The sequence below is a fragment of the Meleagris gallopavo genome, chromosome 2 (genome assembly GCF_905368555.1).
Source record: "Meleagris gallopavo chromosome 2, MGAL_WU_HG_1.1, whole genome shotgun sequence".
In the NCBI taxonomy this organism is placed as follows: Eukaryota; Metazoa; Chordata; class Aves; order Galliformes; family Phasianidae; genus Meleagris; species Meleagris gallopavo.
Window position 1 is genome coordinate 11,960,249 of NC_139405.1, and position 24,824 is coordinate 11,985,072.

The 24,824-nt window shown below is 44.9% G+C and overlaps 2 protein-coding genes and 1 long non-coding RNA gene across 5 annotated transcripts in view; 2 read left to right on the plus strand and 1 right to left on the minus strand.

Moving 5' to 3' along the window:
- ITPKB (inositol-trisphosphate 3-kinase B) overlaps nucleotides 1-8,991 on the plus strand; it is a 70,351-nt gene extending 61,360 nt beyond the window's left edge. Inside the window, exons 7-10 of the mRNA XM_085218914.1 lie at nucleotides 901-1,105; nucleotides 3,792-3,893; nucleotides 5,166-5,237; nucleotides 6,704-8,991. Coding sequence (XP_085075040.1) covers nucleotides 901-1,105; nucleotides 3,792-3,893; nucleotides 5,166-5,237; nucleotides 6,704-6,919 — 595 coding nt within the window. The 3' untranslated portion in view covers nucleotides 6,920-8,991. The remainder of the gene's footprint in view (nucleotides 1-900; nucleotides 1,106-3,791; nucleotides 3,894-5,165; nucleotides 5,238-6,703) is intronic.
- Nucleotides 8,992-11,649: 2,658 nt separating this feature from the next.
- Nucleotides 11,650-17,190, minus strand: NDUFAF5 (NADH:ubiquinone oxidoreductase complex assembly factor 5). 3 transcript variants are annotated; one of them, XM_085218935.1, is made up of 11 exons: nucleotides 16,910-17,190; nucleotides 16,793-16,833; nucleotides 16,655-16,718; nucleotides 16,512-16,559; nucleotides 16,298-16,401; nucleotides 15,645-15,684; nucleotides 13,801-13,998; nucleotides 13,251-13,311; nucleotides 12,232-12,315; nucleotides 11,872-11,954; nucleotides 11,650-11,755 (listed from the first exon to the last, which is right to left on the minus strand). In XM_085218935.1, exons 1-11 carry the CDS (start codon nucleotides 17,135-17,137, stop codon nucleotides 11,675-11,677), a joined length of 1,032 nt encoding a protein of 343 aa, XP_085075061.1. In that variant the 5' UTR covers nucleotides 17,138-17,190; the 3' UTR covers nucleotides 11,650-11,674. The 3 variants fall into 3 exon arrangements, 1 of the variants encoding a protein (XP_085075061.1); XR_014881867.1 differs by lacking the exon at nucleotides 11,650-11,755 and adding an exon at nucleotides 13,079-13,151 and having other exon boundaries at nucleotides 11,909-11,954; XR_014881868.1 differs by lacking the exon at nucleotides 11,650-11,755 and adding an exon at nucleotides 13,079-13,151 and having other exon boundaries at nucleotides 11,909-11,954; nucleotides 12,232-12,332.
- Nucleotides 17,095-22,901, plus strand: LOC146544865 (uncharacterized). The gene is made up of 3 exons (XR_014881871.1): nucleotides 17,095-17,216; nucleotides 19,024-19,155; nucleotides 19,825-22,901. It is a non-coding gene; the product is annotated as an uncharacterized LOC146544865 (long non-coding RNA).
- The last annotated feature ends 1,923 nt before the right edge of the window (nucleotides 22,902-24,824 follow it).

A 24,824-nucleotide genomic window follows, 5' to 3' on the forward strand; every position in this document is an offset into this window, starting at 1 on the left:
GAGAGCTGCAAGTGGAGCTGTGTAGTGGCTTATTGCTGCTGCAGGAAGTCTTGTTTTCTAGAGGAAGGTTTCCTGCCTGCCAGAGTGAAGAAAATGTGTCAGTGCATTCTGGCACATGGGGTGCATAAAACCAAGCTCTTTGCATACTACCCTGCAGTCTCTCCCCTTATTTCCTAAAATTAGCTGCACCCTGGAGTCGTGAGGGTGATAGTGAGCACCTGGTCAAAGCTGCATCCCTTCCGCTTCTCTGTTCTGTACAGAAGATTTTGCTACATAGTCCAGTTAAACCAGATAGATACTGGACAAAATCATCATCAGCATAACAGCTCTGCTTGAAAGCAACCTGCTCAGCAGCCAGTGAGCCACATCCCCTGTGATGGGAAGGTGAGAGGACAGCAAAGCTCATGGGAGATTTTGGCAGTAGCTGCCTGCATTGACTGGAGATCAAAAGGAGCAGCAGATACCACTAACACTGAGGAGTGGGACGTGGCCACCTCTCTGTTGCCTTCAGTGCTCCCAAAGCACGTGGAAAGCTTCTGGGGCATGTTTTGAAAGCTGCATCCTGTTTGTGAGATTAAGAACCTGCTCAGGTTTGCTGAGCATTGGCCTCCCAGTACCAAGGGTTGGTAATGAGAAGGTGCCAGTAGGGCAGCAACACTGGGCACCTGCAAGAAGTAACCTCCCTTGTCATTGCTAGGCTGGTCTTGATTCCTTGGTAAGGAAGGCGTTGATGATGGGATGCTGATTACTGCAGGATTATAGCTCTGAGGTGCAAACTGGATCACAGAATCATAGAAAGGTTTGGAATAGACCTTCTAAGATGATTTTTAAAGATGTTCATAGCCCTGAGGTGTCTCATGGCCCTTTGACCCTGCTGATGTTTCCCCCATCTCCTTACAGAACTTATTTGGAGGAGGAGCTGATAAAGGCCCGGAAGAAGCCAAGCCTGAGGAAGGACATGTACCAGAAGATGATCGAGGTGGACCCCGATGCTCCCACTGAAGAGGAGAACGTGCTGCGGGCAGTCACCAAGCCTCGCTACATGCAGTGGAGGGAGACCATTAGCTCCACTGCCACACTGGGCTTCAGGATTGAGGGGATAAAGGTGAGGCTGCCCTGTGGGTGCGCAGCCAGGGGGAAGAGCTGCTGGGGGCTTTTGGTAACCACTTGCAGTAGCATGCACACATAGAGCAGGCTGGTGGTGGGACAGTGTCACAGGAGAGTTCCTTACCAGACACCTGGCTGTGCTCTTCTAAAAGCACAGCTGAGCTCAGGGCATCAATGAAAAGTGACAGTTTTAGTCATAATTCTGTTAAATCAGGCACTCCGTTGTTTTCCCTGCAGCTGGGCAATTGCTTTGCTCTGAGCTGCTGTCCGTATTTCTGGAGATGCATTTCATGGCCAGTGTTCATCTCTAACACAGCCATGCTCTCACACCCAAGGAGAAGCTCTGAGGTTGAGCCCCTTGCAGTGTTTCCCAGCATACAGTAACACGAGGAGCCCCAGCCTGCCCTGTGCTTGGGCTGCTGTCTGTAGTAGCTCTCTGCAGTGCCTGAGTGGGTCAGGTGGCTCTTTGCCACGATCCCCAGCCCTTGAAATCCCTTTTCTGCTGCAAATATCTGCAAGCACACCATGAGCTGCTCCAGCCTACTCTTTGCCTAGTTCCCATTACTGGTGCTTATTATAAAACTGCAGCTATACAAAAAGGGAGTGGGCCAGCTGGGGCTAAAGCTCATGTGCGCTCTTTCTTCTCCCTCCTTACATGCTATAATCAAAAGTATCTGCCTATTTATAGGCCAACTTGATATGTCCTTGGCCTCCAGTGATGCTTCTCAGTCTGTGCTTTGGGGACGTTTTTGGACTTTATAGCAAAAACAGGTCATATATGAAATGCTTGAAATGAAAAAGTAAAAAAAGCAACAACCCAAACCAACAAATCTTGTTCCCACACAGGCTAGAAAATGCTGTGAAGGGACATAAAAGCCAGGGCTGATGGGGGAGAGTTGCATCCTGCTTTAGTCAGCTGTAAGAGAGCTGCAGCATGATGTTGGCAGTGGATTTTTTCCAAGCAGTGAAACAGCCCTTTAATTTTAAAATGTTGGAAAGTGCTGACCTCCAGGGGTAATCCTGCCACTGCTGCCAGTGGCTGGCTAATTTGATCAAGGCTCTAATTACTGTAATTCTCCTTAAATCCCATGGCTTCTGGTTTATATTCCCCTAAGCTAAAACATTAGCAGTTTATGCTGATTTGTGGCTGTTGGAGCCAGGTGAGTTGTGCTGTGATGCTGCATCTCCTCTGTTCTGGAGACATTCAACCACAAATCTCCCCCTGCTTTCTTTCCTACTGAGGGAAAAGAGGGAGCAAACCCTTCGCTTATGGGCTGATGCTGATGAGGGAGGCATGTTTTGAGCCAGCAGCTGAGTGCCTGCAGAAGGGGCTGGGTCTGGTCCTGGGGGCTGGAGGGGGCACAGCAGGAGGAGGAGAGCAGCAGCACAAGTTCGGCATGGGCAGTGCAGGGCAGTGAGGCAGTGAGGATGAGGACAGGCATGGGGAGGCTCTGCCAGCAGAGTTTCCGCTTTCCAGGTGACCTCAAGGTTATGGTTCTTCCTCTCCAAAACGGAGATCTTCCTCAGCATAATGTAGCTGGTGCTACTTACTTAACTTTCTGGAGTTATGAACAGCAATTATTAACAACGTTAGTGAGTTAAAAGAAGTACAGATGATCCCTCTTGACCCAATTTGAGCTTTCTGGAGAGTTGCTCTCGGCAAAAAAAATATTGTTCAAGTTCCTGCTGTGACCTGAGAGTTGTTCACCACTTCCCACAGCAAGGCCATGGTCAGATATTGCTGCAGAAACATTCATGGGGCTGGGCCATTGGTGGGGGCTGATAACAGCTCCTAAGTACCTGTGCCTATTACCTCCCAGCTGGGCAGCTTGTGAATCCTTTGGCCAATGTGCTGGTGGCTGGTGGCCAAACTCAGCCCTGTCCCAGTGCCACCATCACCAATTGGACCTGCTGGCAGGGAAAGCAGCCATAGCTCTTATCAGCCCCCTCACACTTGTGCTATGTGGAAGCCAATCCCCATGGGGCTCAGACACCTGGAAATGTCACCTCAGTCATCGGCCCTGTGGCAGCAGCATCTGGCTAGGCAAGGAAGCTGTGGGAGGGAGGTAACTGTGGGAGCAGCGTTATGGGCAGCCTGCTTGGCTTTCATGAAGACTGCCTTATCGGAGACGCCATCTGCAGCTTGCATTATTTTTATGAGCACTTAGAAGTCCATCTCCTTTCTGGGATGCTTTGTGGAAAAAGTCGTGCTCCTTACGTGTGGAATTCATGCCGTGGCACTCCTACAGACTGATGGCCCCCTGGGAGAGGGTGGGCTGACGTTGGAGCCACCACATCAGGATTCACGTGACGGATGTGTGGCAGTGCTGTCCACTTCCCCTATACATTGTGTGCGTGCTCAGTGAGTCCTCATACATACGTGGCTGCAGCCAAAGCCAGGTAGTGAAAGCTGAGCACATGTGGCCCACAGACAGGATGCTTACTTAGGCAGGAGGTCCTGAACTGCACACAGGTTCTGCTCTTGGTACTGGGCTCGCCTTGCCCAGCCTCTGCTCTGCTTCTTCATCCTCACTGATCTTCCCCAGCCTACAAGATGTATGTTGGTCTCTGTCCCCTCACTCCACTGCCCACCCTGCATAGAGACGCATGGCTGCTGAAACACTCATCCTCTCCCCTGGCTGCCTCTCTCTCTGTCCCGCTCACAGCGCTGCCTTCCTTTCCAGAAAGAGGACGGCACTGTGAACCGGGACTTCAAGAAGACGCGGACAAAGGAACAGGTCACTGAGGCCTTCAGGGAGTTCACAAGGGGGAACCGCAACGTTCTGGTGAGTGGGAAATGCTGCAGGATCTGCAGGGAGAGGGTTCCTCTGGTGGCTGCTCTGCAGCCCAGGGAAGCTCTCTGAAAGGAGAGATGAGGAAGAGAAACTCCATCCTGGCATGAGAGTGGAGGGAGGGCAGCAGAAGGCTGGAGAGTGGCACGCGTTTGCTGCAGCAGCACCGACCAGCTCAAAGGCCACTGAGAGTGCTCAAGGTTCAGCCCCAGAACCCACTGCAGAAGCTCTGTCCCCCATCCCTGGGGCTAAGGGCAGCTCCCAACCTCGCTTTTGGCCTGAGGTGTGACAGGGCCAGGACTGCTGCACTGCAGGGTGGGCTGCCACACACAGTGTGCCCTAGGCACAGGCACACCACAGTATCTCCCAGGTTGCACCGCATTGCCCAGAGAGTAAGAGATCTGGCTGTAAGCAATTTATACAGGCTGTGTCGAATTCTGTTTGATAAAGGACTCCCATTTTAAGTTGTACAATATCAAGCCTACAGATGAATTGCTGCAGCTGCGGTGGCCCTGTGCCCTGCCTCCCTCAGACCTACTTTGACTGTAGTTACCCAGGAATTATTCTTGGATCTGCTAATTAGGTTACCAGTGCATCATGCAGTGGTTCATGACAGGGCTCCTCAGTCAAACCATTGCCACCCCAAGCCTCCCCACACATTGGGAACAATTGAGTTGCATTACATTGCCCAGGTACCTGCTGTGCACAGGCTTTCTGTCTCAGCCTTGGAGATGAATTACCTGAGGGGCCACAGAGCGCCCTTAGTACCTTTCAGCAGTGCACAGGGGTGCTTGAACCAGGTGCCTGGATCTCAATCTGTGTGCTGACTGTGTGAAAGCATTCCAACGTGTGATACTGAATTTGCAGAAGTGCTGATAGTGAGTTATAAAACTATCTTGTGATTCATGAGTGACGGAGTGATAAAATGGCAAATGAGATGAAGCGTTGAGCTCTTAGAATAAGTCTAAGTGGGAAAAGAAAGCAGCATCAGAGCAGGGTCTGCTACATTACCTCTGCAGGAGCATCGTGAGTGCTTCAGGAAAAGTACATGCTTACCAAAGCAAATGCTCTCAACCTGTGGTACTTGACCCATGCGATGTTACAGAGGTGAAAAGGCAGATCCCCAAAAGAGAGGACACCATCTCTCTGTATATATACACTATCAGAGAGGGGATTCTGGAAGGGAAGCCTTCTATCTGCCCTGTGCAGCAGTTTCCCTGCAGGCCTCCCACAGAGCTGACTGCTTCTTTTTCTTTGTCATTCCAGAATAGTTACCTGAACCGGTTGAAGGGGATCCGTGCCACCCTGGAGACATCTCCATTCTTCAAGTGCCACGAGGTAACACGCTCCTTCCTCACGTATCACTTAGGTACACCTGACTGGTTTAGCTCAGCTTGCTCAAAGAGAGAGGAGGAGTTGAAGTCAGAGGTTAATTTCTAGAACTTTCAATTAATTCTAATATCCGTATTTTCATACCTGTTGATCTAATCCTCATGTGGAAATATGGCAGATGACTGATGCAATATTCATGCATCTGATATGGGCTCAAATCTGATAGAAACCAATGCTCATACAGTTTAGAAGTGACCGAGGAGGAATTCAAGCTGCTTATGGTTCTGCATGACTGGGAAAAGTTCCTAGTGTGAAAGTGTAGAGGTCTTCTGGAGAGAAACTCCTGCCTGGCTGCACAGGTGAGGTACCATGTGGCTGTCGGCTTGTCCATGCCTCCGAACAAGGCTTCATTTTAGCCATGAATTGCAGACCTCCCCCAGACTGCTTTTGCTGAGCCAGGGCATCACAGTCGGGACATTTCCCTGGAAGGACACTAGCACTGGCAAAGAGTATTTGATGCTGCGTCTGGTTAATGAACTCTGAGAGTGCATTTCCTTGGCATCTTACGGGCAAGAGAAGCTGGCAGAGATGCCTGACTCGAAGGGACTGGAGCACAGCTCCCCCTGCCTGCAGCACGGCAGCGGGGAAATGCAGGGAAACGCCACTTCTGAGCGTTTCAGGTCAGTGCAGTGATGGAAACAAAACTCTCCCTGAAATGAAGTGCCAGGAGTCCATTTGAAAACACAGAAACAAAACAGCCTTTCAAAGATGTTTTGAAAGCGGTTTCCAAGCCTTAAAAATTACGAAGAAGAGGCATTAACTTTCCATCCTGCTTCAGGACGAAGCACAGCAGAGGAGCTGCCAGGCTCCTTGCACCCCAGGGGCCGGAGCTTCTCCAGGGAGCTGTGGGAGGATCCAGCCAGCCAGACTAGGCAGCAAAATGTCAGCAAAAGGTTGTTCTTCAGATGCTCTAGTCTAGCCATGAGAGGTCCCTGAGAGCTTTAGAGGGGGATCTGGGTGTGACAGAATGGCGCTTTAGGCAGGATAGCGCAGCAAGGATCCTTTGCTCTGGGAGTGCACGGTTCTGCAGTGTTGCCTATGGGTCTGGTGAGCGTGAACAGTGCCAGCAGGCTGCCAGGAGCCTGCCTTGGGAAGGCCTCCATTGGAAGGCTGAGGTTCATCCCACTTCTTCCCCAAGGACCTCGCCTCAGTTTCTGAAATTCCATCTCTCCCTTCTATGCCTGTGTTTTGCTGACCTTCTCCTTCTGCCAGAAGCAGGGATTGAAGTAAATCAGCTGCTCTGAATACCTGGTTTGCATGTGCAAAGACTGCCTGGCAAAGCACTGCTCTTGCTTTTGCTCATGCAAAATCTTGACATAATCTCTTGCAAATGCAGCCTGAGCTGCTCCCCAGCTGGCTGAGGAGGATATGGCTGGGCCGGTCCACCTCTAACTGTCCCCCTCTCTCTGCAGGTAATAGGGAGCTCCCTCCTCTTCATTCACGACAAAAAGGAACAAGCCAAAGTCTGGATGATCGACTTTGGGAAAACCACCCCGCTGCCCGAGGGACAAGTTCTCCAGCACAATGTGCCCTGGGTGGAAGGGAACAGAGAGGATGGCTACCTCTGGGGGCTGGACAACCTCATCCAGATCCTGACAGACTTGTCCCAGAGCGAGGACTTGCATTAAAGCCTGCGTCCGACTCTGCCACTACCCAAACCTGCCCCCAACTGACTCTTCTGAACTGCACTACAAGACACTTTCCAACCCTTGCCCTTCCAATTTTAAATCTATACTCTCCCTATTTAAGGTGGTTTTGTTGTGGTTTTATTATTTTTTAGGGTATTTCCCCCCCCCCACATGTAAATACAAAACTAACCTGCCAGAACAAATGCTGAACTTGAAACCTTAGCTTCACAGAGTTGGTGGCAGCCTGGGAGGGGCTGGTTAGATGGGCATGTGCTTTTGCCTTTTGTGCAGCTTGGTTTTCAGGGAACCTTCCTCCCAGCTGGTTGTGGATCAGGAATGCTGCAGCCAGGCTCTGTGGTGCTGAAGGGCCCTCCCTACTCCAGCTTTAGAGGCTTCATCCCAAAAACACCTCTGCCTGGGACCCTCCCATACACAGGGGGCATTAGCAAGGCTTAGAGATGGTGAAGGGTTCTTGGTGGGAGGTATCCTGTAGCTGCCTTTGCCAGCATCTTTTGCCCTAGGAAACTGGCTGAGTCCTTAAGAGTCACTAGGAAGGCAGGTTTGGGTTTTTCTCTTTGTGTTGGAGCCATCCACTTAACTCTGTTGAGGCTGCTCCACCATTGATGAGTTACTGCAGGGCCACGTGCTGGGTGCAGGGACCCATCACGGCCAGGTGCAGGCATTAGCACACTCCTGCCTGCAGTGGCATGGGGGTGATGCCATGACTCCCTTGTTGGAGATCCACCTCCAGCTCTCCCCAGCAAGCATTTCCAACCCTCTGCAGGAACAAAGACTTTGCTAGGGCTGCAGGGAGAAAAGCAGCATAGAGGAGACCACTGAAACCTAAGGCCAACCAGGTTGGCCGCTCTTCTTCTGGTGCATGCTAAGGGCTGTGCTGCTGTAAGGGCTGTGCTGCCATAGGGGCCGTGCTGCCAGCACCTGCTCCTGGCCAGGACCTCCCTCCTGCCCGCAGCACCTCCAACATTCCCCTGGGGCCAGTTTCATGCTCAGCAGGCAGGGGCTAGGGGGTTGCAGGGACGAGCAGCGTTCAAGGTGCCATACCAGTCTTGATCGGCAAAGCAGGGAGGGAGAAGGCACCCCTGTGCCTTCCCTTTTTTTTTTTTGCAATGCTTGCAGGCTCTGCCCTCGGCCATGAGCTCCCCAGCCTGCGTCCGGCCTCCTTGCTCCAAGTCCTGTAAAAACAAGCAGTTCCCTATTCAGGGCGGAGGCTATTTTTTGACTTCCTGGAACATTTGAACTAAGCAGCTTGCTCGCATCAGCGCTGGCTCACTAAAGGTCAGCTATTGACAGACGGCGGGGCTGAGCTGCAGCCCCAGGCCCCGCTCATCCCTCTGCAGGGGCGATGCTCTGGGGCCGCCCCCTGGCACCACTCCCGGCTGCAGGTCGGTTTCTGGCAGTGACGATGGGGACCAGGCCATCAATCTAGTCACAGCCGTGCCCCGGCCTCTGTCCCTGGTATTGAGGTCCTCAAGGTTTACTTCAGCCCATAGCTCTCCATTGGAAATGGTCACAGTGCTGCAGCTCTTTGTCAGGCTTTTGGGAGCAGCCCATGCAGAAGTGCCTTACAGACTTGCCTCTGCTCCTTTAGCGTCACGGAAAAGGTTGGGTTGGTGGTTTTTTGTTTTTTTTTTTAAGTTATATTTATTTCATCCCATTTTAATTGCACAAAACACTAAAACTTAATGCATGGAATCCCTGTTGTTTTAACTGTTTTCAGTTTTTAAACCATCCCTTTTCCAGCTTTGGAGAAAGGATTTGAACAGATATGCTTAGATATGTACCAGTTATCGCTGTACTTTAGCTCTGAGTTGCTCTTATATATATATATATTAATTTTTAAGCCTGTTTATAAACCAGATCCCTCACTTGGTGGCTTCAGAAGAAGCGGACTGTTTCTCTCAGATGCTGTTCCTGGAGGCCGGGATGGTTGTTGTGAGCTGCTCCCCACTCCCACCTCCCCTTTGGACCATTGGGTAACTGCTCTGGAACACCAACGCACAGTGCCTGTACCAAACTCCTGTAACGTTCCCAATAAAGGCCTATGGGAAGCAGCCTCTGGCATGGCTGTGTGTGTGTACAGCTCGCAGTAGGGCTGGGTTTGCTGTCCCTGTGAGCACTCAGCCTGGAGAACAGACCCGGCAGCACTTCTGCTGCTCACCGCAGGAGTCCTGAAGCCAACTGTGGGATGACTTTTGCTTAGGGACATGAAAGCTCTTTGTATCCAAAATAATTCCTAGTAGCACAGAGCTGACTCTGCTCTAACCTCCCCCAGCGGTTTCGGGTTTGCTGCGCTCCTGCAGCCCTGCTGCTGCCCCCTGGTGCTGTGCTGGGACTTTGGAGGGCTTCCAAAGCAGCTTCCAAACAAACCGAGCTGCACCCCAAAATGCAAACCTTACGGGTCAGCAACGGCATCTTAATTCTGTTCCACAGAAACCTCCACTCATGCTGCCTGTCTTCAGGTTATTCTTGTCTTAATTATCTAATTAGGTAGCACCTGTGAGAATGAACATCCTATAAATCCACTTGTGGTGGGGGTGCTGTGGGGTGTGTGTGGTTCAGTTGCTTGGGGGCTGGGCTTCCTTGAGGAGCTGCTTGGCTCTCCCACAGCCCTAAGCTGAGCCTCTGGGATGGGAGGAGGCATCAGGTTAAAAGGCTTCAGTTCCTGCCATGTAAGCAAAGCTAACTAAGTGAAGGTGGAGAAAGGCTGGGGAGAAAGCAAGCTTTGTGGCTGTGTGAGGTCTTGCAAGTTCTTTGCTGGAGCTGCAAAGCTGAGCTTCCCTTCCATCTGTGCGTTGCAGCAATCCTGGGTGTGGAGAGCCCTCATGGCCCTCCCTGCATGTGAGGAACTATGGAGCACAAGGGGAGGTTGCAGCTAAGGCAGAGAGAAAGCCACAGGAGGTGCCTGCTGTATTTGTTCTCCAGAGATATAAGCTAAGTTTACTGCCAATGCTCACACAAAGCAGCATCTCCTTGGAGAATCCTATCCTATCCTACAAGGTAGGAAGAATCTCTAAGAATCTCTGCTGGTTCATGAAAAGTTACTGACTGTAACTTTAGGCTTGAGAGTGTTTTAGGTGAGTGTCCACTTTCATCCCTGTGAGCACCATTTAGAGTGGAACTGCTGTGATAGCTAGCTATTGCCTGGTGGGGATCTCAGGGTGGATGGGCCTTGCACAGAGGACAGTTAGGGCTGTTCTGTGAAGTGTAGTGGGCTCTATATGGTGGGGGTGCTGTACTGAAGAGGACACTACAGAGTGGGTAAGCATTACAAGTGTGGGGAGTTGTATGCGGGTGTGAGCACTGCTTGCCAGGTGGATGTTACTTGGAGGGCAGTTGGCAGAAGTACTGCACTGTCTGCATACGTGGTACTGTATGAGCTGACCTCAGGTGGCCCCAAGGATATCCCATACCATGTTGCATCTTGTTGAAGAAACTTTTAAAGCTGAGGAGAGCTGGCTGAGGGCGGCTGCTGCTCAGGGGTGGGCTGGTTGGGTGGTGAGCAGTTGTGCTGTGCTACTTGTTTTGCAAACACACACTGTCATTAATACATTAAGACTTCTGACTGCTTTCCTATTCGGACTGTGCACCATCCTATCGAACTCCACCTGCTGGATGATCTCCATACAGCAGGCTGAGAGAAGCTTTATTGCATCAATACACCGCCTAGATACAGCAATAAAGTTGTTGGAATGATAGACTTAGTTTTCACTCTTCTCCTTCCCACAGTCTGTCAGTACTACAATCAAGTGAAATTATCTGGTAAACTATGTTTTCATTAACGTGTCAGGTTATTGGGCCACGTTCATAACACTCCCCAACTTCCAGCCTCTAAAAGTAGATGTACAAGTGGTATAAAGTACCTTGTAACTCTGAAAGAATACCAACTCCAGAGAATGCCAATTGTAAGCTAAGGCAGTGATGGTTTGATGGTTGCACTAAATGGTCTTAATGGCCTTTTCCAATGTTCATGATTCTATGACTCTAATGAAGGTGAAGCCCATCTGCGTGCCACTTGAGTTCTCTGCTTGCTACTCTTTTCAGCAAACTTACTCAAAGTGTGATTGATTCTGATAAAGCTGGAATGAAGTATCAGTATTCTGATACTGATATGTGGATACCCTCTTTTACTTATGTACAGAAATAATGACTTCTGTCTTTGCAAGTGGAGGGAGAAGTAAGTGAATTTGTTTGCAGGTGAAAAGTAACAACTCAAGATTATTTTACACTACAGAACTTAGTCACTTCATTTTATACAAGTTAAACATTGAAACGAAAGCTGACAGTATATTTTCACCCTTCATTTCCAACTAACAAAAAACATATCAAGTTAGATCTGTGTATTTGCTGATGTATGTATTTGATGATGTTGTATTTGATGTTCATATGAAGAACAGTACTTGGTGACAAATCTATTTATTATGATCCACCATCTTTTAGGAATAATTTGAAGATAATACAGAGTGATATACACTCAAGACTTGCCAATAATACTTGGAGCAGTCTGTGCTACTGAAATACTGGGAAAGGAGTTAATTTGAGAACAGTAATTTAATCAAATAGGGAGAGCATGTACTACTTAGCATACTGCTCAAATATTTCTCTGGGGGGAAAAAAAATGACCACCATTTTACACAACTAATGTAGCAGAGGCATGCAGATTATCACTTCAAAATGTAACAAAGTAAGCGAAGGATACCTGCACTGACAAGTTTTATAGGAGCTCAAAAACAACTTTTATTTCTCATGAAGAAGTTTATCTATTTTTGCCAGATCTCCCAATGAAACTGTTGCAGAACCTCTCTGTGCAGGTTTCGCCTAGGAGGAAAAGAAAACAGAAGGATGATCACTTAAGATATTTTATAAAAGTCCTTTTAAAGCGTAAGTCATTTAAAATGCACCTTCAGGCAGAAAATAGTTGAGCTTCACATTACCTGTGACTCGTGGAATTTCCATCCAATCATGTAGAAGATCTGAAAAGTGGCAGGTACTGAGCCATCGCTATTGCCATACATCTCTGCCAGACAAAGAAAATACAGACAACAGCAGTATTAGCAAATGATTCGTTTCCCAAACAGCAGAACTAAGCACGGCACATTCATCATAATGGATTGTGGGGAAAAATTTGGGACAATAATAGTATCACATACTGATATATTAATGAAGTTCAAATTGCCACTAATTAAGGTTAAAAATATATATATTAAGAGAGTATTTTTTTTTAGAGAGGGCAGAGAAAAAGACAAGATGTCATTAGTCATTTCAGGTTAAATCCTCACCTATTAAATACGTACCTTGGTATATTGCTGCAGCTGCCAACATTGTGTCCCTGTGTAGCAGAGGTTTTCTATTCCAAGAGCAATTACTTTCTCCCATACCTAAAAATATGTTTTAGCTTTAAGAAAAAGAAGATACAGCATATACCATGAGTTTCATGCAGATTTTTACTAACCAAATAACTACAGCATCCTCTGAATCTCACTGTAAGAGTACAATCTACAGCAGCAAAGATTCTTACCTTCGTGATTCAAAACCTCTTAATGCCAATGCTTTGCAATGAACTGTTTGTATTGCTAGGAATGATTTTAGATTATTACTTTTCAGCCAGAGGCTTCAAGCATTTTGTTTCTCTAATATAACTTCTATCAAGCACCCAGTGCAAAGTGTTTATTGAGAGATACCACTTTTTTTTTTTCCCCAAATAGGTAATAATGAAAATAATTACCCCAGAAGATCTAATCCACATCTAATATTATACAACTCTCTTTAATCACTTACTGCATCCCAGCATTTCTGCAGGGAATGGAAGTCCTGTTTTCATTAAGGAATTAACTCCACATCTCAGGAGATGATCCTTGACTTGTTCCATGACTACTGACTGCATACGAACAACTACTTCGTAATTCATGACAGCTGCATTTATAATCCTGTCCTAATTGTTAAGAACCTCAATTTGTTTGTTCTCCTGCAGACTCAAGTCTGTGGGCTTATCTAGTCTTGCTCCACAGCACTGTCCTGAGCATCATGTTACTTAGGCTCACAGAAAAAGTCATTATGTTGGATGTATGCTTCTGTCTTCCTTTCAAGATTTTTCAGCAGCTTATGCAAAGAACAGGAATAAAACAGAACCAGAAAACTCACAGGAGACAAATTACAAATCTTTGACTCTGGCTTGCCAATGGGGATCTGCTGATGAGTTCACTGTCCTGACTTCCTAGATATCAGAAAAAAAGTAATGCTTCCACTACTACAATAAGCTTTATTTATTTATATGCTGATAGACTTCAGAAACAAACATCTTCTGTATACTTGCCTTGCAAGTCTTCCATAACCTCAAACAACCCTGGATAGTTTACTTGAATTTCATCAGTATCCTAAAAGAATTCAAAGGCTTAATTTTAGAACATATCAAATTTAGACCATAGCATTATGTTAGCTTTCAGTGCTGGCCACTTCTGCTCAGATAGAATATTACTCAAAAAATACACTCAATATTTCTGAAGAACTGTTTAACAGCTTAAATACAATCAGGTTTTAAACAAAGTGCTGTTAGTTTCTTCTGAGTTTTAGAAGAAGCAGCAAGGGCATCATAAGTTCTTTTAAGTAAATGAAACATACTCTGACACCCTTGCCCATACAGACTCTCGTGGGCCACTAGCTAAAGATACATTTCAGTTGGTTTCTTTAATCACTGCACAGCCAAAAACGGAGCAGTCCAGGCTATTTCAGAAACTTATTCAGCTAAGTGCACTACATGCAAAAGAAAGGAAGCACTGTTACTAATGCACCTGACATAGTAGCTCTTATACACCTGCAGCTCTGAAATTCTGGATTATTCTGATTGTTCTTTTATTTATAGTTACCACAGTCAAGGTGTTAAACCCAGCTCTTGACAGGAGATGTCCCAGATCTGACACAGCAACAAACGGGGACACATGAGGAGAAAATCCCCCTTCTCTCTCCAATTCTGCTAGCTGCAGAGAGCAGCGAAGCTCATACAGGGTGTCTCCCCCAAACATTGCACCAATGAAGACTCCATCTGGCTTAAGAACTTGGTGAATCTACAAAACAGAAGGAAAAAGAAACTACTGTGCTGTTAATACCAATTAAATTCCTGGGTGTTTTTTTTTTTTTTTAAATGAACTTAAAGCAATTGTTATAATGGCTCCAGTACATTTTTAATATTGACACTATTCCACAAAAGGAGCTACAAAAAATCTTTTGGTAACGTTGCAAGATATATCATCTCTTCAAAAAAAGAGACCATCTGGTCTTAAAAAGAGTAAATTCCTGGAAATTACATTCATGGGAAACAAGAAATGCACTGCTGATCTTGGGTAAGACTACTTTTAGAAAGAAGCTCCTAAAATGAAAACCTCAACTGACTTATTTCCAAAAAGGTAGAGCTTAAGATACTTCTTTCACTGCCTTCTTCGGCAGTGAAAGTACTTCATGAATGGCTTAAGAGATATACAGATTTCCAATAGTGGTTTTTGCACTTCTACAAGCACAACAGAGTAGCGTCATTCTTGTTATGGTCAAGCAATATAGCTTGAAGAACAGCAATATAGCAACTCAAGTGCCAGACTGACAGGCTGCTTTCCTGACTAGTAAGACCATGCCGCTTTCCTAGCAAGGATGTCAACAAATTCAGTGCCTTTTTTGTGAAGCACTGGCAACAACTGCTGGCTGAGAGACAGGAGCCATGTTACATATCCCAAGCTAACAAGGAAAAGCCTCAATTAATTTACCTCGCTTACTCATTTGACACAAAAACCCTTCCAGTTGGTTTTCAGTGCTACCTTTACCTACGCTAAAAGGAAAAAAAAAAAATCCTTTAATTAATCAGTAAGAAATTTAAGCAGTTGAAAAGAGTTTCCATTACTTAAATCCAGGGGTCCAGAAGCACAAAATGAGCATTCAAGATGGACATTGGCCAAGACCCCCATTTTTTTTGCCCTTTTTGGGACATCATAATATGTCAGTTATTTTTACTGTGGTAAAAATATTTGTCAGACTATGTAATACATTACGGTCTCTACTTTTCCTATTTCATAACAGGGTACTCCTTTTCGTACAGAGAGGTGACAGGATAGCGCTGCTCTGACTGACATGTCTGAAATAAAGGAGGAAACCAAACAAGACGAAGATATTCCTTGCTCTTGCTCCAAAGGCAGCCAATTTGAAAAGCAGCTTTTACCTGCAGTAAGGAGTTTGAATAATCCCAAATCTGATTTCTTCCATAATGTTTGCAGTTTCTCCTCCTCAACAAATATTCACTTCTCTTAAGAATCTAAAAGCCTTTATCTGGTTCAAGCTGTATTTCAAAACAAATACCTAAGGTAAATGTGGAGTACAAGTTCCCAGAACCAGGTCTGGACTAGTTTGGTTTAGAAAACTACTAAGTGCAACAGACAACAAAATCAACAGCATTGCCTCAGTTTACATTAGTTCTTATGATCTCAGCTGTTGTGACTGTGAAATACTATACAAACATGTTTTGTTGTTATTTATCCTAAATTGAATTGAGACAGCAAGCTAACAGAAGCATCAACTGATACGCCTCAAACTGACAGAAAGATTACAAAAAATAGTTGAGTGTAACACGAGCTATTTATCAGGTAGGAAGTGGTCAGAGCTTTGAGTGTGAGTAATAATAAGTGTTGTTTTTTTATTTAAAAAGTTGTATTAAAAAAAAAATTCTCACCTCTCTAAAAGCTTTTGGAAGGTCATTCACCCAGTGTAAACTGAAATACCAGAAATGGACATTTTGTAATTGCATAATGAAATTTGGGGGAAGGCAAAAAAATATATGTTATACATAATATATACGTACAGGTGTTAAATTAACAAACAAGTTCTCAGCCTGCCAAAGTTCTGAAACTCTCACAGATGAAGCATGGTGATACTGAATGAAAACATAAGTTCATATACATAGCTAAGAGGTTGCTGTGTTGGCTTTTTTAAGGACTTGAAAAGCTGCAAATCAATTAGTCAAAATACAAGAAAAAGAGATGTGTGCATGTGTTCTCATAGAATGTTATGGATCAGAAGGGACCTCCAAGCCCATCCAGCCCCAACCCCAGCCGTGGGCAGGGCTGCTCCCCACCAGCTCAGCTGCCCAGGGCCCATCCAACCTGCCACTGAGTGCCTCCAGGGATGGGGCACCACAGCTCTGGGCAGCAGTGCCAGGGCCTCACCAACCTCTGAGCAAAGAATTGCTTCCTAACATTTAACCTATCCCTGCTGTTTAAGGCACTGATTTTCTAACATCAATGTGGGAAAAAATAAATAAATAAATAAATATATATATATATATATGTATGTATGTATGTAAATGAAGTGTAAATAAGCAATCACCTCAAGCTGCTCACAACAAGATCAAACGTGTCTTCTTTGAAAGGCAGGAACTCCTCATCAGCGACCACGCTGACTGTGGGGATTTCGGACTCCACAGTGCTTTTCTAAGGTCGGGTTCAGGATAAAAAGCATCACCAGAAATGTACCTGCACACCTGCCGTGATGTTTCTGCATCACGGCCCCGAAGCGCTTCAGCCCTCACAAGGCTACTTACGAAGACATTCTCCGCAATATCGACCTGAACGAGTTTTTCAATGACCTCCTGAAACGAGAAGCACGCCAGTCAAACGCGTGCGGGCCGCCGGCGGGCTCGGCACAGAGCGCCCAGCGGGAAGGCACCTCCTCAGCGCTCCGTACCCGGTTCAGGTGCCGAGCGATGTAACCTCTCCCGGAGCCGAGGTCCAAAGCCAGAGGGAACGTCCTGCGGGACGAGCGCCACAGCGTCAGGCACCGCGGCAACGCGCCGCGCCCGCCGCTCCGGGGAAACGCGCGTACCTGGGGATGTCGAGCACCCGGTCCGCCACGCCGCCCCCGACCTACGGGAGGGAGAGCCGCCCGTCAGCGCCGCGCCGCGCCGCGCCCGGCCCGGCGCCGCGCCGCCCCGCCCCGCACCTCGTCCCGCAGGTACTCGCACTCGGCCGGCCGCGGCCGCAGCGCCGCCCAGTTCTTCTGCTTCCGCTTCAGCCGCCGGTCGAAGGGGCTCCGCGCGCCCGGCGAAGCACCGCTAGGAGGAGGGGGGGCGGCGGCCGCGCGCCCCGTCGGCGCCCAGAGCCGGCCGCAGCCCCGCGGGGCGGGCAGGACGGGCCGGACGGGCCGCCACAGCGCTCGCGCCGCCGCCATGCTGCCGCCCGCCGCCGCTCCGCATTCTGCGCACGCGCGGGCCGCTCGCAGCCGCAGTTCTGCCGCCGCGTGGAAAGAGGTGAGAAAAGCAATGTAGGGCCTTACCTAGCTGGGGGCGAAGGGAATGTAGAAACGAGCTCGGAGCGTGGCGGTGAATTAGCTGAACTGCTTCCAGCGGGGACACATTGATGGGAGATGCCGCTCGTGGAGACGAGGTGAAATTGTTCTGTGTGCGAAAAGTTACCGTGGAGTAACACCGGGCGTGTGCTCCTGTCAGTTCGTTGTCAGCCTTCATTGGCAGGACAGTTTGTGAAAGTGTTCTTTATAATGGGTTTTTGACCTTACTGAGTACAGAATGCAAGTGATAATGAAATCGAGTCACAGCCTGAAGCAGTGATGGAGCACCTGGTGGGAAGGCAGGGCCAACCCAGGGGAGCTCAGGCCCATGCCGTGTACCTGAGTGACCAGAAGGGCTGGAACCAGGATCCACCCCTTCCAGGCCTCATTTAACGGTTGGCAGTGGAGGCAAGGGGATCTCTGGAGATCCCTGGGTGCATGAGGCTTCCTAAAGGTGAGTGGTTTCTTTATTCCTGTGCCCCCAGCTGTTGTGTTTGAACAAGTCTTTACTTGCCGCAGCCTGGGACATCGCAGCTCTGCTGTCACTGTTGCACTTTCCATTGCTTTACGTTCTCTTTGAAGAGGGCTGTAGTAAAATGGGTTAAGTTATGGTTCCTGTTAACCTGTCCTAAAGCATTCTAGTTTTTAACCGTCAGCCTGTTTATTCCTTTGTCTTTTCCTAAAGTTAAGAGGGTATTAAAGTTTATACGATTGATCCCTTTATCATTTTCCTCTAAAATCAATGTATTGTAAAAGGCTTGGTGAGAATTTTACTTAACTGGTGTACAGAATGTTACTGGAGTTGAAATTTATTTTCTTACTGTTGTTTTTGTGGATTTATCCTTTGGAGTTTGAGAAAGAGAGAGATTGGAAGAGGAAGAACAGTAAGGACCTCCAGAGCTGGTTTTCCAGAGAATAGCACAGAGAAAGACATATTAACTTAATCTTCAAATCAGGGATACAAGTCCAGTTCTCAGTGAAGATACTGATTAGCTATTTGTTACAGAACTTCATTTGTTGGAGTCTCCCATAGCTTTTTTGGGGAATGTCTTAGAGCTTACCCTGGTTCAATGTCAATGTGTGTAATATATGCATTATGATAAAGATTAAAAAAAAAAAGCCCTTGCTGATAAGAGACTTCAAAAATCTTGTTACGTAAAAAAAGTGTGAATGCATAGAGAGCTTAATAAAGCATTTTTCTCTATAAATTGCCATTCATGTAGGAAAACCCTTAGTTGTTCACTCCTTATATTTTTATCTGTGTAGCCAACAGGAACCATAATTTAGCTCAAGAATTCCCTGGCGGAGATTTCTTGAATGCTGCCAGCAGCAGCCCTGGCAGGCTGAGCTCATCAGGACTACCACAGTCCAGGCTTCTTCAGGCATGTCTTTTGTTTTCTTTCTTTTGTTCTGCTTGCAAGTCTTTTCTATATGGAACTTAAGAAATTTTGCTTTAATATTTTTCTAGAATTTCCAGATGTTTAGCAGTCGAACTGGAGCCAGTTTTGTATAATGCATCCCCCTGGACTGCCCTATATTTGAGCAATCTGGATACTTCTAAAACAAACATAAATATCTTGAAAAATTCTCTGTTGCATTAGGGAATTGTATGATGAACTTAGTCTGTGCTGAAGTCAGCTTCACTGTGTGCACTGAGGTGCCTCAAAGCTTTGGATTTACAACTCAGTGGGATATGCTGGAATAGTTATAGCTATTGGAAATCCAGATATTGCAGAGTGATACCTGTGTGCATACCTTTAAATTCACAGGCCAGGACCTCAGCCTTGTGATTTGTCTCCTTCGTCTTTCCACTGAGCCATTCACTTATCAACCTCTTTTGGGGTTTTTTGGGGCATTTTGCTGTCACCGTCAATGACAAAACCACCGCCTGTGCAACCACAGTTAGTATCCTGATGCCCTTCCTCAGCCATATCACTTTCTTATTTATCACTACTATGCTGTCTTTATCCAGCTTGAGGATCTTACAGCCTTGCAGCTAGTGCCACGCTCCTAACAGGCAACTTTATTTATATATGGAAACACTCTTTCATCATCCTCGCCAAGAGTTAAGATGGCAGGTGGTCAGCTCACCTAAATAAGCTCAGACACTTTTGATGGGAAATATTAGATGTTACTTTCTGTGGCCTGCTTAGATGCATGTGAAGATGCCATCTGCATGCCCTGTGCAGGGACTCTAACCTCCCAGTGCCTGTAGGAGGCAGAGTCAGATAGAGTTGCTGTTACATCACACGTTCGAGTGATTTGAGCACTGCTAGTAATTAAAAAAACAATCAGAATGTAATAATTTCAGTCCTAGTATCATAGCTGTGTGAGTGGAAAACACTGTTAAACAGCACTGACCACCACCTCCATTACTCAAACTGTGTGAACTGGTCTTTTGAGTGAAACTGAATAGATAGTTAGGGTTTCATGCTGTTTAACATCTAGTCTTAATGAAAGATGGGGAGAGTGTTTCAGAGGCACACATTTTGAATGAGTAGAATTAAAACAGTTTGCAGATGAAAACTTGTTTAAGCCAGCTCACTTGGTGCTGCTTTCTGCTTTTGCAGGCTTTATAAGGAAAACTGAAGGAGCATCAGTTGAAGTGACTGAAATCCTTCTATGCAGACGTAGAATGTGATTCTTCTGAAGCAGCTGGTAAAATTTACAAGAAATGCAGTTTGGAATTTGAAAGTAGTTCTTTTGTTGACTCGAAGTGAATCTAATGGCAGCTTTCTCATGTATCCTTGGGGGAGGAGAGGCTGCTAGTTTAAAACTGTTTAAAAATAATATGGGCTAAACAATATTCATTGTATATTTTGCAACCAAAATGAGATTTTTTTTTTTTTAATAAATTCAGCATGCATTGAATTGTCAAGGTATTGGGAATATAGTGTTTATTGTTTATTTATTCCTGGAGTATTTTTATGTGGAAATGGAAAGTTTGAGTGCATCACTGCACGGGGCAACATTCTCAGGGAAAATATTCTGGTTGCACCTTCGACCTACTGGTAAAATTAAGTGAAGTTATAAGATGCTGGTTGAGAATGCAGAACTACGTACCGCTCTTGTGAATTTTCTCAGCCAAGGGTCTAGAAGTAGGGTTTTTTTCCTTTTTTCCTGAGTTGCTTACCACAGGGTAAGAATATAGCTGCTGCTGTTCTCAAGCTGCAATAAATCACTGTGCTTGTCCCTATGAATGAGCTGGAAGCTCTAATATTTCAAAAGTCACGTTTGGGAAGGAAAGAATTTAAAATTATGGTTGTGCTTTGTTCATAAAGTTCATTATGAAAAAGTCTTCTAGTCTGAGCAGAGGAGATGTTACTAAATCACATGGAGATCTGACAGAAGCTGGCTTTGCCTCCTGGAGGCCATGCTATGGGCACACTTGGAAACCATGATAGATAAGTTCCATGCTGAATGAACGTGAAACTTTTCGTGCTTCTAACCATAGAAAGATAACGTTCTACAGCAGACAGCTGTTTGAAATTCCCAGGTGCTTTTTCTGATTTTTCCACTTCATTACATTTTAATGTTGAATAATATTCATCGTATTACACTTGCAAAAAAAAAAAAAAAAAGCAAAAACAACCCCAGAACAAACAAAAAAAAGCAACCATGCAACCTCAAGTAGTTTCTCGTGTAGTGGGTTTTTTTTTGTTTCCTCTTCAGACTTTCTGACTCTATATTGTAACATTCTTTTGTGCACGTTCCATATTTGTGAATAATTCAGGCTGTTTATACTATGAGATTTCCCCCTGTATTTGTATAACAGCATGTTTTATCTGCCTGTAAGATTTACTCCAGATAACGTTACATGTGATGCTAAGCCAGAAGATGTAGCCTCAGAAGTGAATGTATCCGTGTGTAAGCCAAAGTACTTCCCATCTGCTGCAATGGAACATCAAAGCTGTCTCTACAATGTTTTCATAATGTTAACAATGTTTTTCTAATTTGTTTAGTTTTATTGTCAGCTTATAAATGACAAAAGTAGTGGGGAAAACCTTTCTGCTTATCTTCACCATTTCAAAATAGAGACATCAAACATGCTACAGGATGTAAGCATGTTACACAATCGCAAGTTGTGACTCCATAAATAAGCTCAAGTTTTGTTGTTCTTTTTTTTTTTTTAAGAGATTCAGCTTCTTGGTTACAAATTGAATACTACATTTTGACCTCATTATACCTCTGTTAAAGTTGCACATGAACTCACTTTGTTATCCACAATTAAATCTTGTAATTTGCTGGAAACGAATATTTGGGCGTAGTTCAATAAGAGCCTTTTTGGTGGTGGTGTCAGGCTTAAGCTGTTGCTTCCCCTCCTTGTAGCAATCCGTTCTTGCTCTGTCTAATGTGACAGCCAAAACATTCTTCTGGCCATGAAATGAAGCCAGATTGGAGAAGTGATTAGTTGAGAAGTAAGTAATTTCTGTGGGATCATTTGTCAGACATGTCTAATCTTCAAGGTGCCGTTGTGCAAACGCTTTTATTGTCCCTGTTGCAATCCACTCATGATTCCAGGAATGAGTTTGTGCTGGAGGAGAGGGGAGAAGTTGGTGGCTGCTGCTTCAGTACCACTATCTGCTGCCACAAGGAAAATTCCACCTATGGAGACTTAGTGTTCTGTGACCTGATGTTACAGAATCCTTCAGTGCAAAAGGAGACTTCTTCACTCTCTCATGTAGCTAAAACTCCTGCTTTTTTTTTTTATTTTTTATTTTCTTTTTTATTTTCTTTTTTTTTTTTGGTGGAAGAAATTAAAGTTGTGATTGAATGGATTTTAATAAATGGTTGTTTTAGGTATTGTTGTGGAGTACGTTAGTAACGGCTTTGCATTGTTTCTTAAACAGAAAGTGTATTTAATTTTCCTCTAAAAAATCTATCTTAAAATGTTTAATTTTAGCACAATGCACTTCAAGTGGCTTTCCTGTTTTTAAGGTAGATATCACATGGGATGAAACAGATCATGAAAGAGTAATGTCGCTTAGCAGAATTTTTAAAAAAGGAACATCTTGACATGGATGTTCAAACTTACCTGGCTTTACCTTGTGAAGAAGGAAGGGCAGTAGTGAGGTACCTTCATTAATAAGTGTGGTTCACGAAGTCATTAGCTACAGTGCTTTTAGTTTAATGTACAAATTCCACGTCATCAGAAAATACTTTAAACATCTCCCTTTACAGTGACAATATTATCCTGATTACTGGAAAGCTATGGTCAGGTTCTCCTATGAAAATAACTTACTCTTCCTCCAGAGCTAAGCATCTCTGAAAGGGGCATATGCTTGCTCTTTTGTATGGTGACCTAAAGGTGTTGGTGAGCGTGATGGTATCTTTGATTCACTCTTTTTCAATTAGGAAATAAATGGGTTGTTGATAGAATGCTGACAGATGACGAAAAAAATTTGAATCAGGCCTGATAACATGAAAGCTGTAGAGTCCCTCATTTAATTTTTCCCCTTTCATTTCTTTTTTTCTGGAGGGGGACGGGGGTTAAATACAGACTTCAGAAAGTTTTCCAGTGTTTTGTGTACATAGTAAGAAAACACATGTTGAAGTTTCTACAGTGTCTCTAAAGCCACAGATGAGATTAATTATGTTGACTTATTTCTGATTCTCCAAATAAGGTAATATCACTCGTATGACCAAATGGCCAAATTCTTTATGAAGATAAAGGAAACACTTCTGCTTTTGCATCCAGATGTGTAGTCCTCTGTACAGGAGAGACATGGACTTGCTGGAGCGTGCCCAGAGGAAGGCCACAAAAATGATCCAAGGGATGGAAAACCTCTCCTACAAGGACAGGCTGAGAGAGCTGGGGCTGTTCAGCCTCGAGAAGAGAAGGGTCCAGGGAGACCTGAGAACAGCCTTTCAGTATCTAAAGGGGAGCTACAGGAAAGGAGGGGACAGACTCATCAGCATGGTCTGTGGTGACAGAACAAGGGGAAATGGCTTCAAGAGGGTAGATTTAGGTTAGATGAGGGTGGTGAGGCACTGGAACAGGCTGCTCAGAGATGTGATTGATGCCCTGTCCCTGGAGACTTTCAAGGCAAGGCTGGTTGGGGCTCTGAGCCAGCTGTGGTGTCCCTGTTCATTGCAGGGAAGTTGGACTGGGTGACATTTAAAGGTCCCTTCCAACTCTAAGGATTCTATGAGTCTATGATTCTATGCTGTACAACTGAAGAAGTGTATCAACTGATTTGGAGGTCAGATTACTTAGAAGATTAATTAGTGAGACAGCTTTGAAAGAGCTTCCTGTTTTTTACTCATTTGTCATGCAAAATCTACCTGATGCAACTAAAAGTTAAGCCAGGTGTAATGGTTATAATTGGAGTGATTTCAGGTTGCAAGATCACAGTTAAGCAAAATGATTATTCCTTTTCTTTATTGCTGATACGATAATTCTTTTAAAGAAAAGATGCTTTTCATTATACATTTGACTGATTTTTTTCTAGAGGTTGTGGTAGTTAATTAATGGAGAAAACTGCCGTGAGATTTCTGATTCACTTAAGCTTTGCCTGTGAATTTTACATAGTGAAGGCAAAGATGAGCTGCAGAAAATACTTAAGGGAATTTTATTATCGAAGACTGTAGAGGCAGCAGATTTTAATTGCTTGATGATTCTCATAAGTTCTTAAGCATACAGAAAGAATTTCGTCTGGCATCATGAGTCTTCTCTGAATGGTGTGAATTCCTTAATTACCTCACTTGCTTTCACTCTAAAGTTCATCTGCTCTTAACTGATCTTATGTATAGTATGAAGGGCTAGGAAAAAACATGTCATTAAGCCTTAATTGGGTCTTTTAAACATGTTAAAATTGGTTTACACTGCATTAAAGTGGGTTTTTGTAATCAAAGACGTTTCTGAAGAGCACAAAAGAGCATGACAGATTTTTCTTGTAATGGAGTTGGGAAATCTTGACAGCAAGCTCGGCTTGGCATTGTCTTGGCAGGATAAATGTCTGTCTGTTTCTCATCTTACAGGAAAAGTATATTTATAAGCTGCACCTCCATGAGATATTTTTTTTTTCCCAGTGATGCTTAATAAGGTGTAGTAGGAGCAATAGATGCAGAGAAAAGCATTTCTGTTTTCTTTATTCAATTTGTATTTTTATGAGAAGGAAGAGAGATTGACCTAAAGTTACTTTATCGTGCAATAGATTTTAGACCTGGAATTGTTTAGTTTCTAATAGTTGTTCTCAGAAGTAAGTTATTAACAGAGGAATTATGTTGCCATATCTTTAATGTGTTCCTGACATGTTATCCACTGGGCTGTGTGATGCAAGCCAGGATGCCACCCAGCAGAATTGTGTGGCACTATGGACAAAAGAGAAAAATCAGTGTCAGCTGTTTGAATGGGAATGTAAGAGTGTGATAGGAATGAAAAAAGGTTTTCCACTTTTTTTTTGTTTGTTTATTGAAACACTTTATAAACAGTTTTTGGTTGCCTTATTGTAATCTTTCTGTGGAATTTTTTGAGTTAGAATGTCATGAATGTTATTAGTGCTGTATAATATTTTTGTAATGTCAAGTATTTCAGTCATCTGGTATGAGTATTTCATAGTACAGAGTA

Bases quoted from the DNA above. Each gene is read 5' to 3' on its own strand.
- NDUFAF5 (XM_085218935.1), bottom strand. From the start codon at position 17,137: ATGGCGGCGGCGCGAGCGCTGTGGCGGCCCGTCCGGCCCGTCCTGCCC. The intron at 16,402-16,511 runs GTAAGTAGCCTT...ACCCGACCTTAG, and splicing joins ATATTGCGGAGAATGTCTTC to AAAAGCACTGTGGAGTCCGA. The intron at 11,756-11,871 runs GTAATGTGAAGC...TTTTCCTCCTAG, and splicing joins GGAAATTCCACGAGTCACAG to GCGAAACCTGCACAGAGAGG.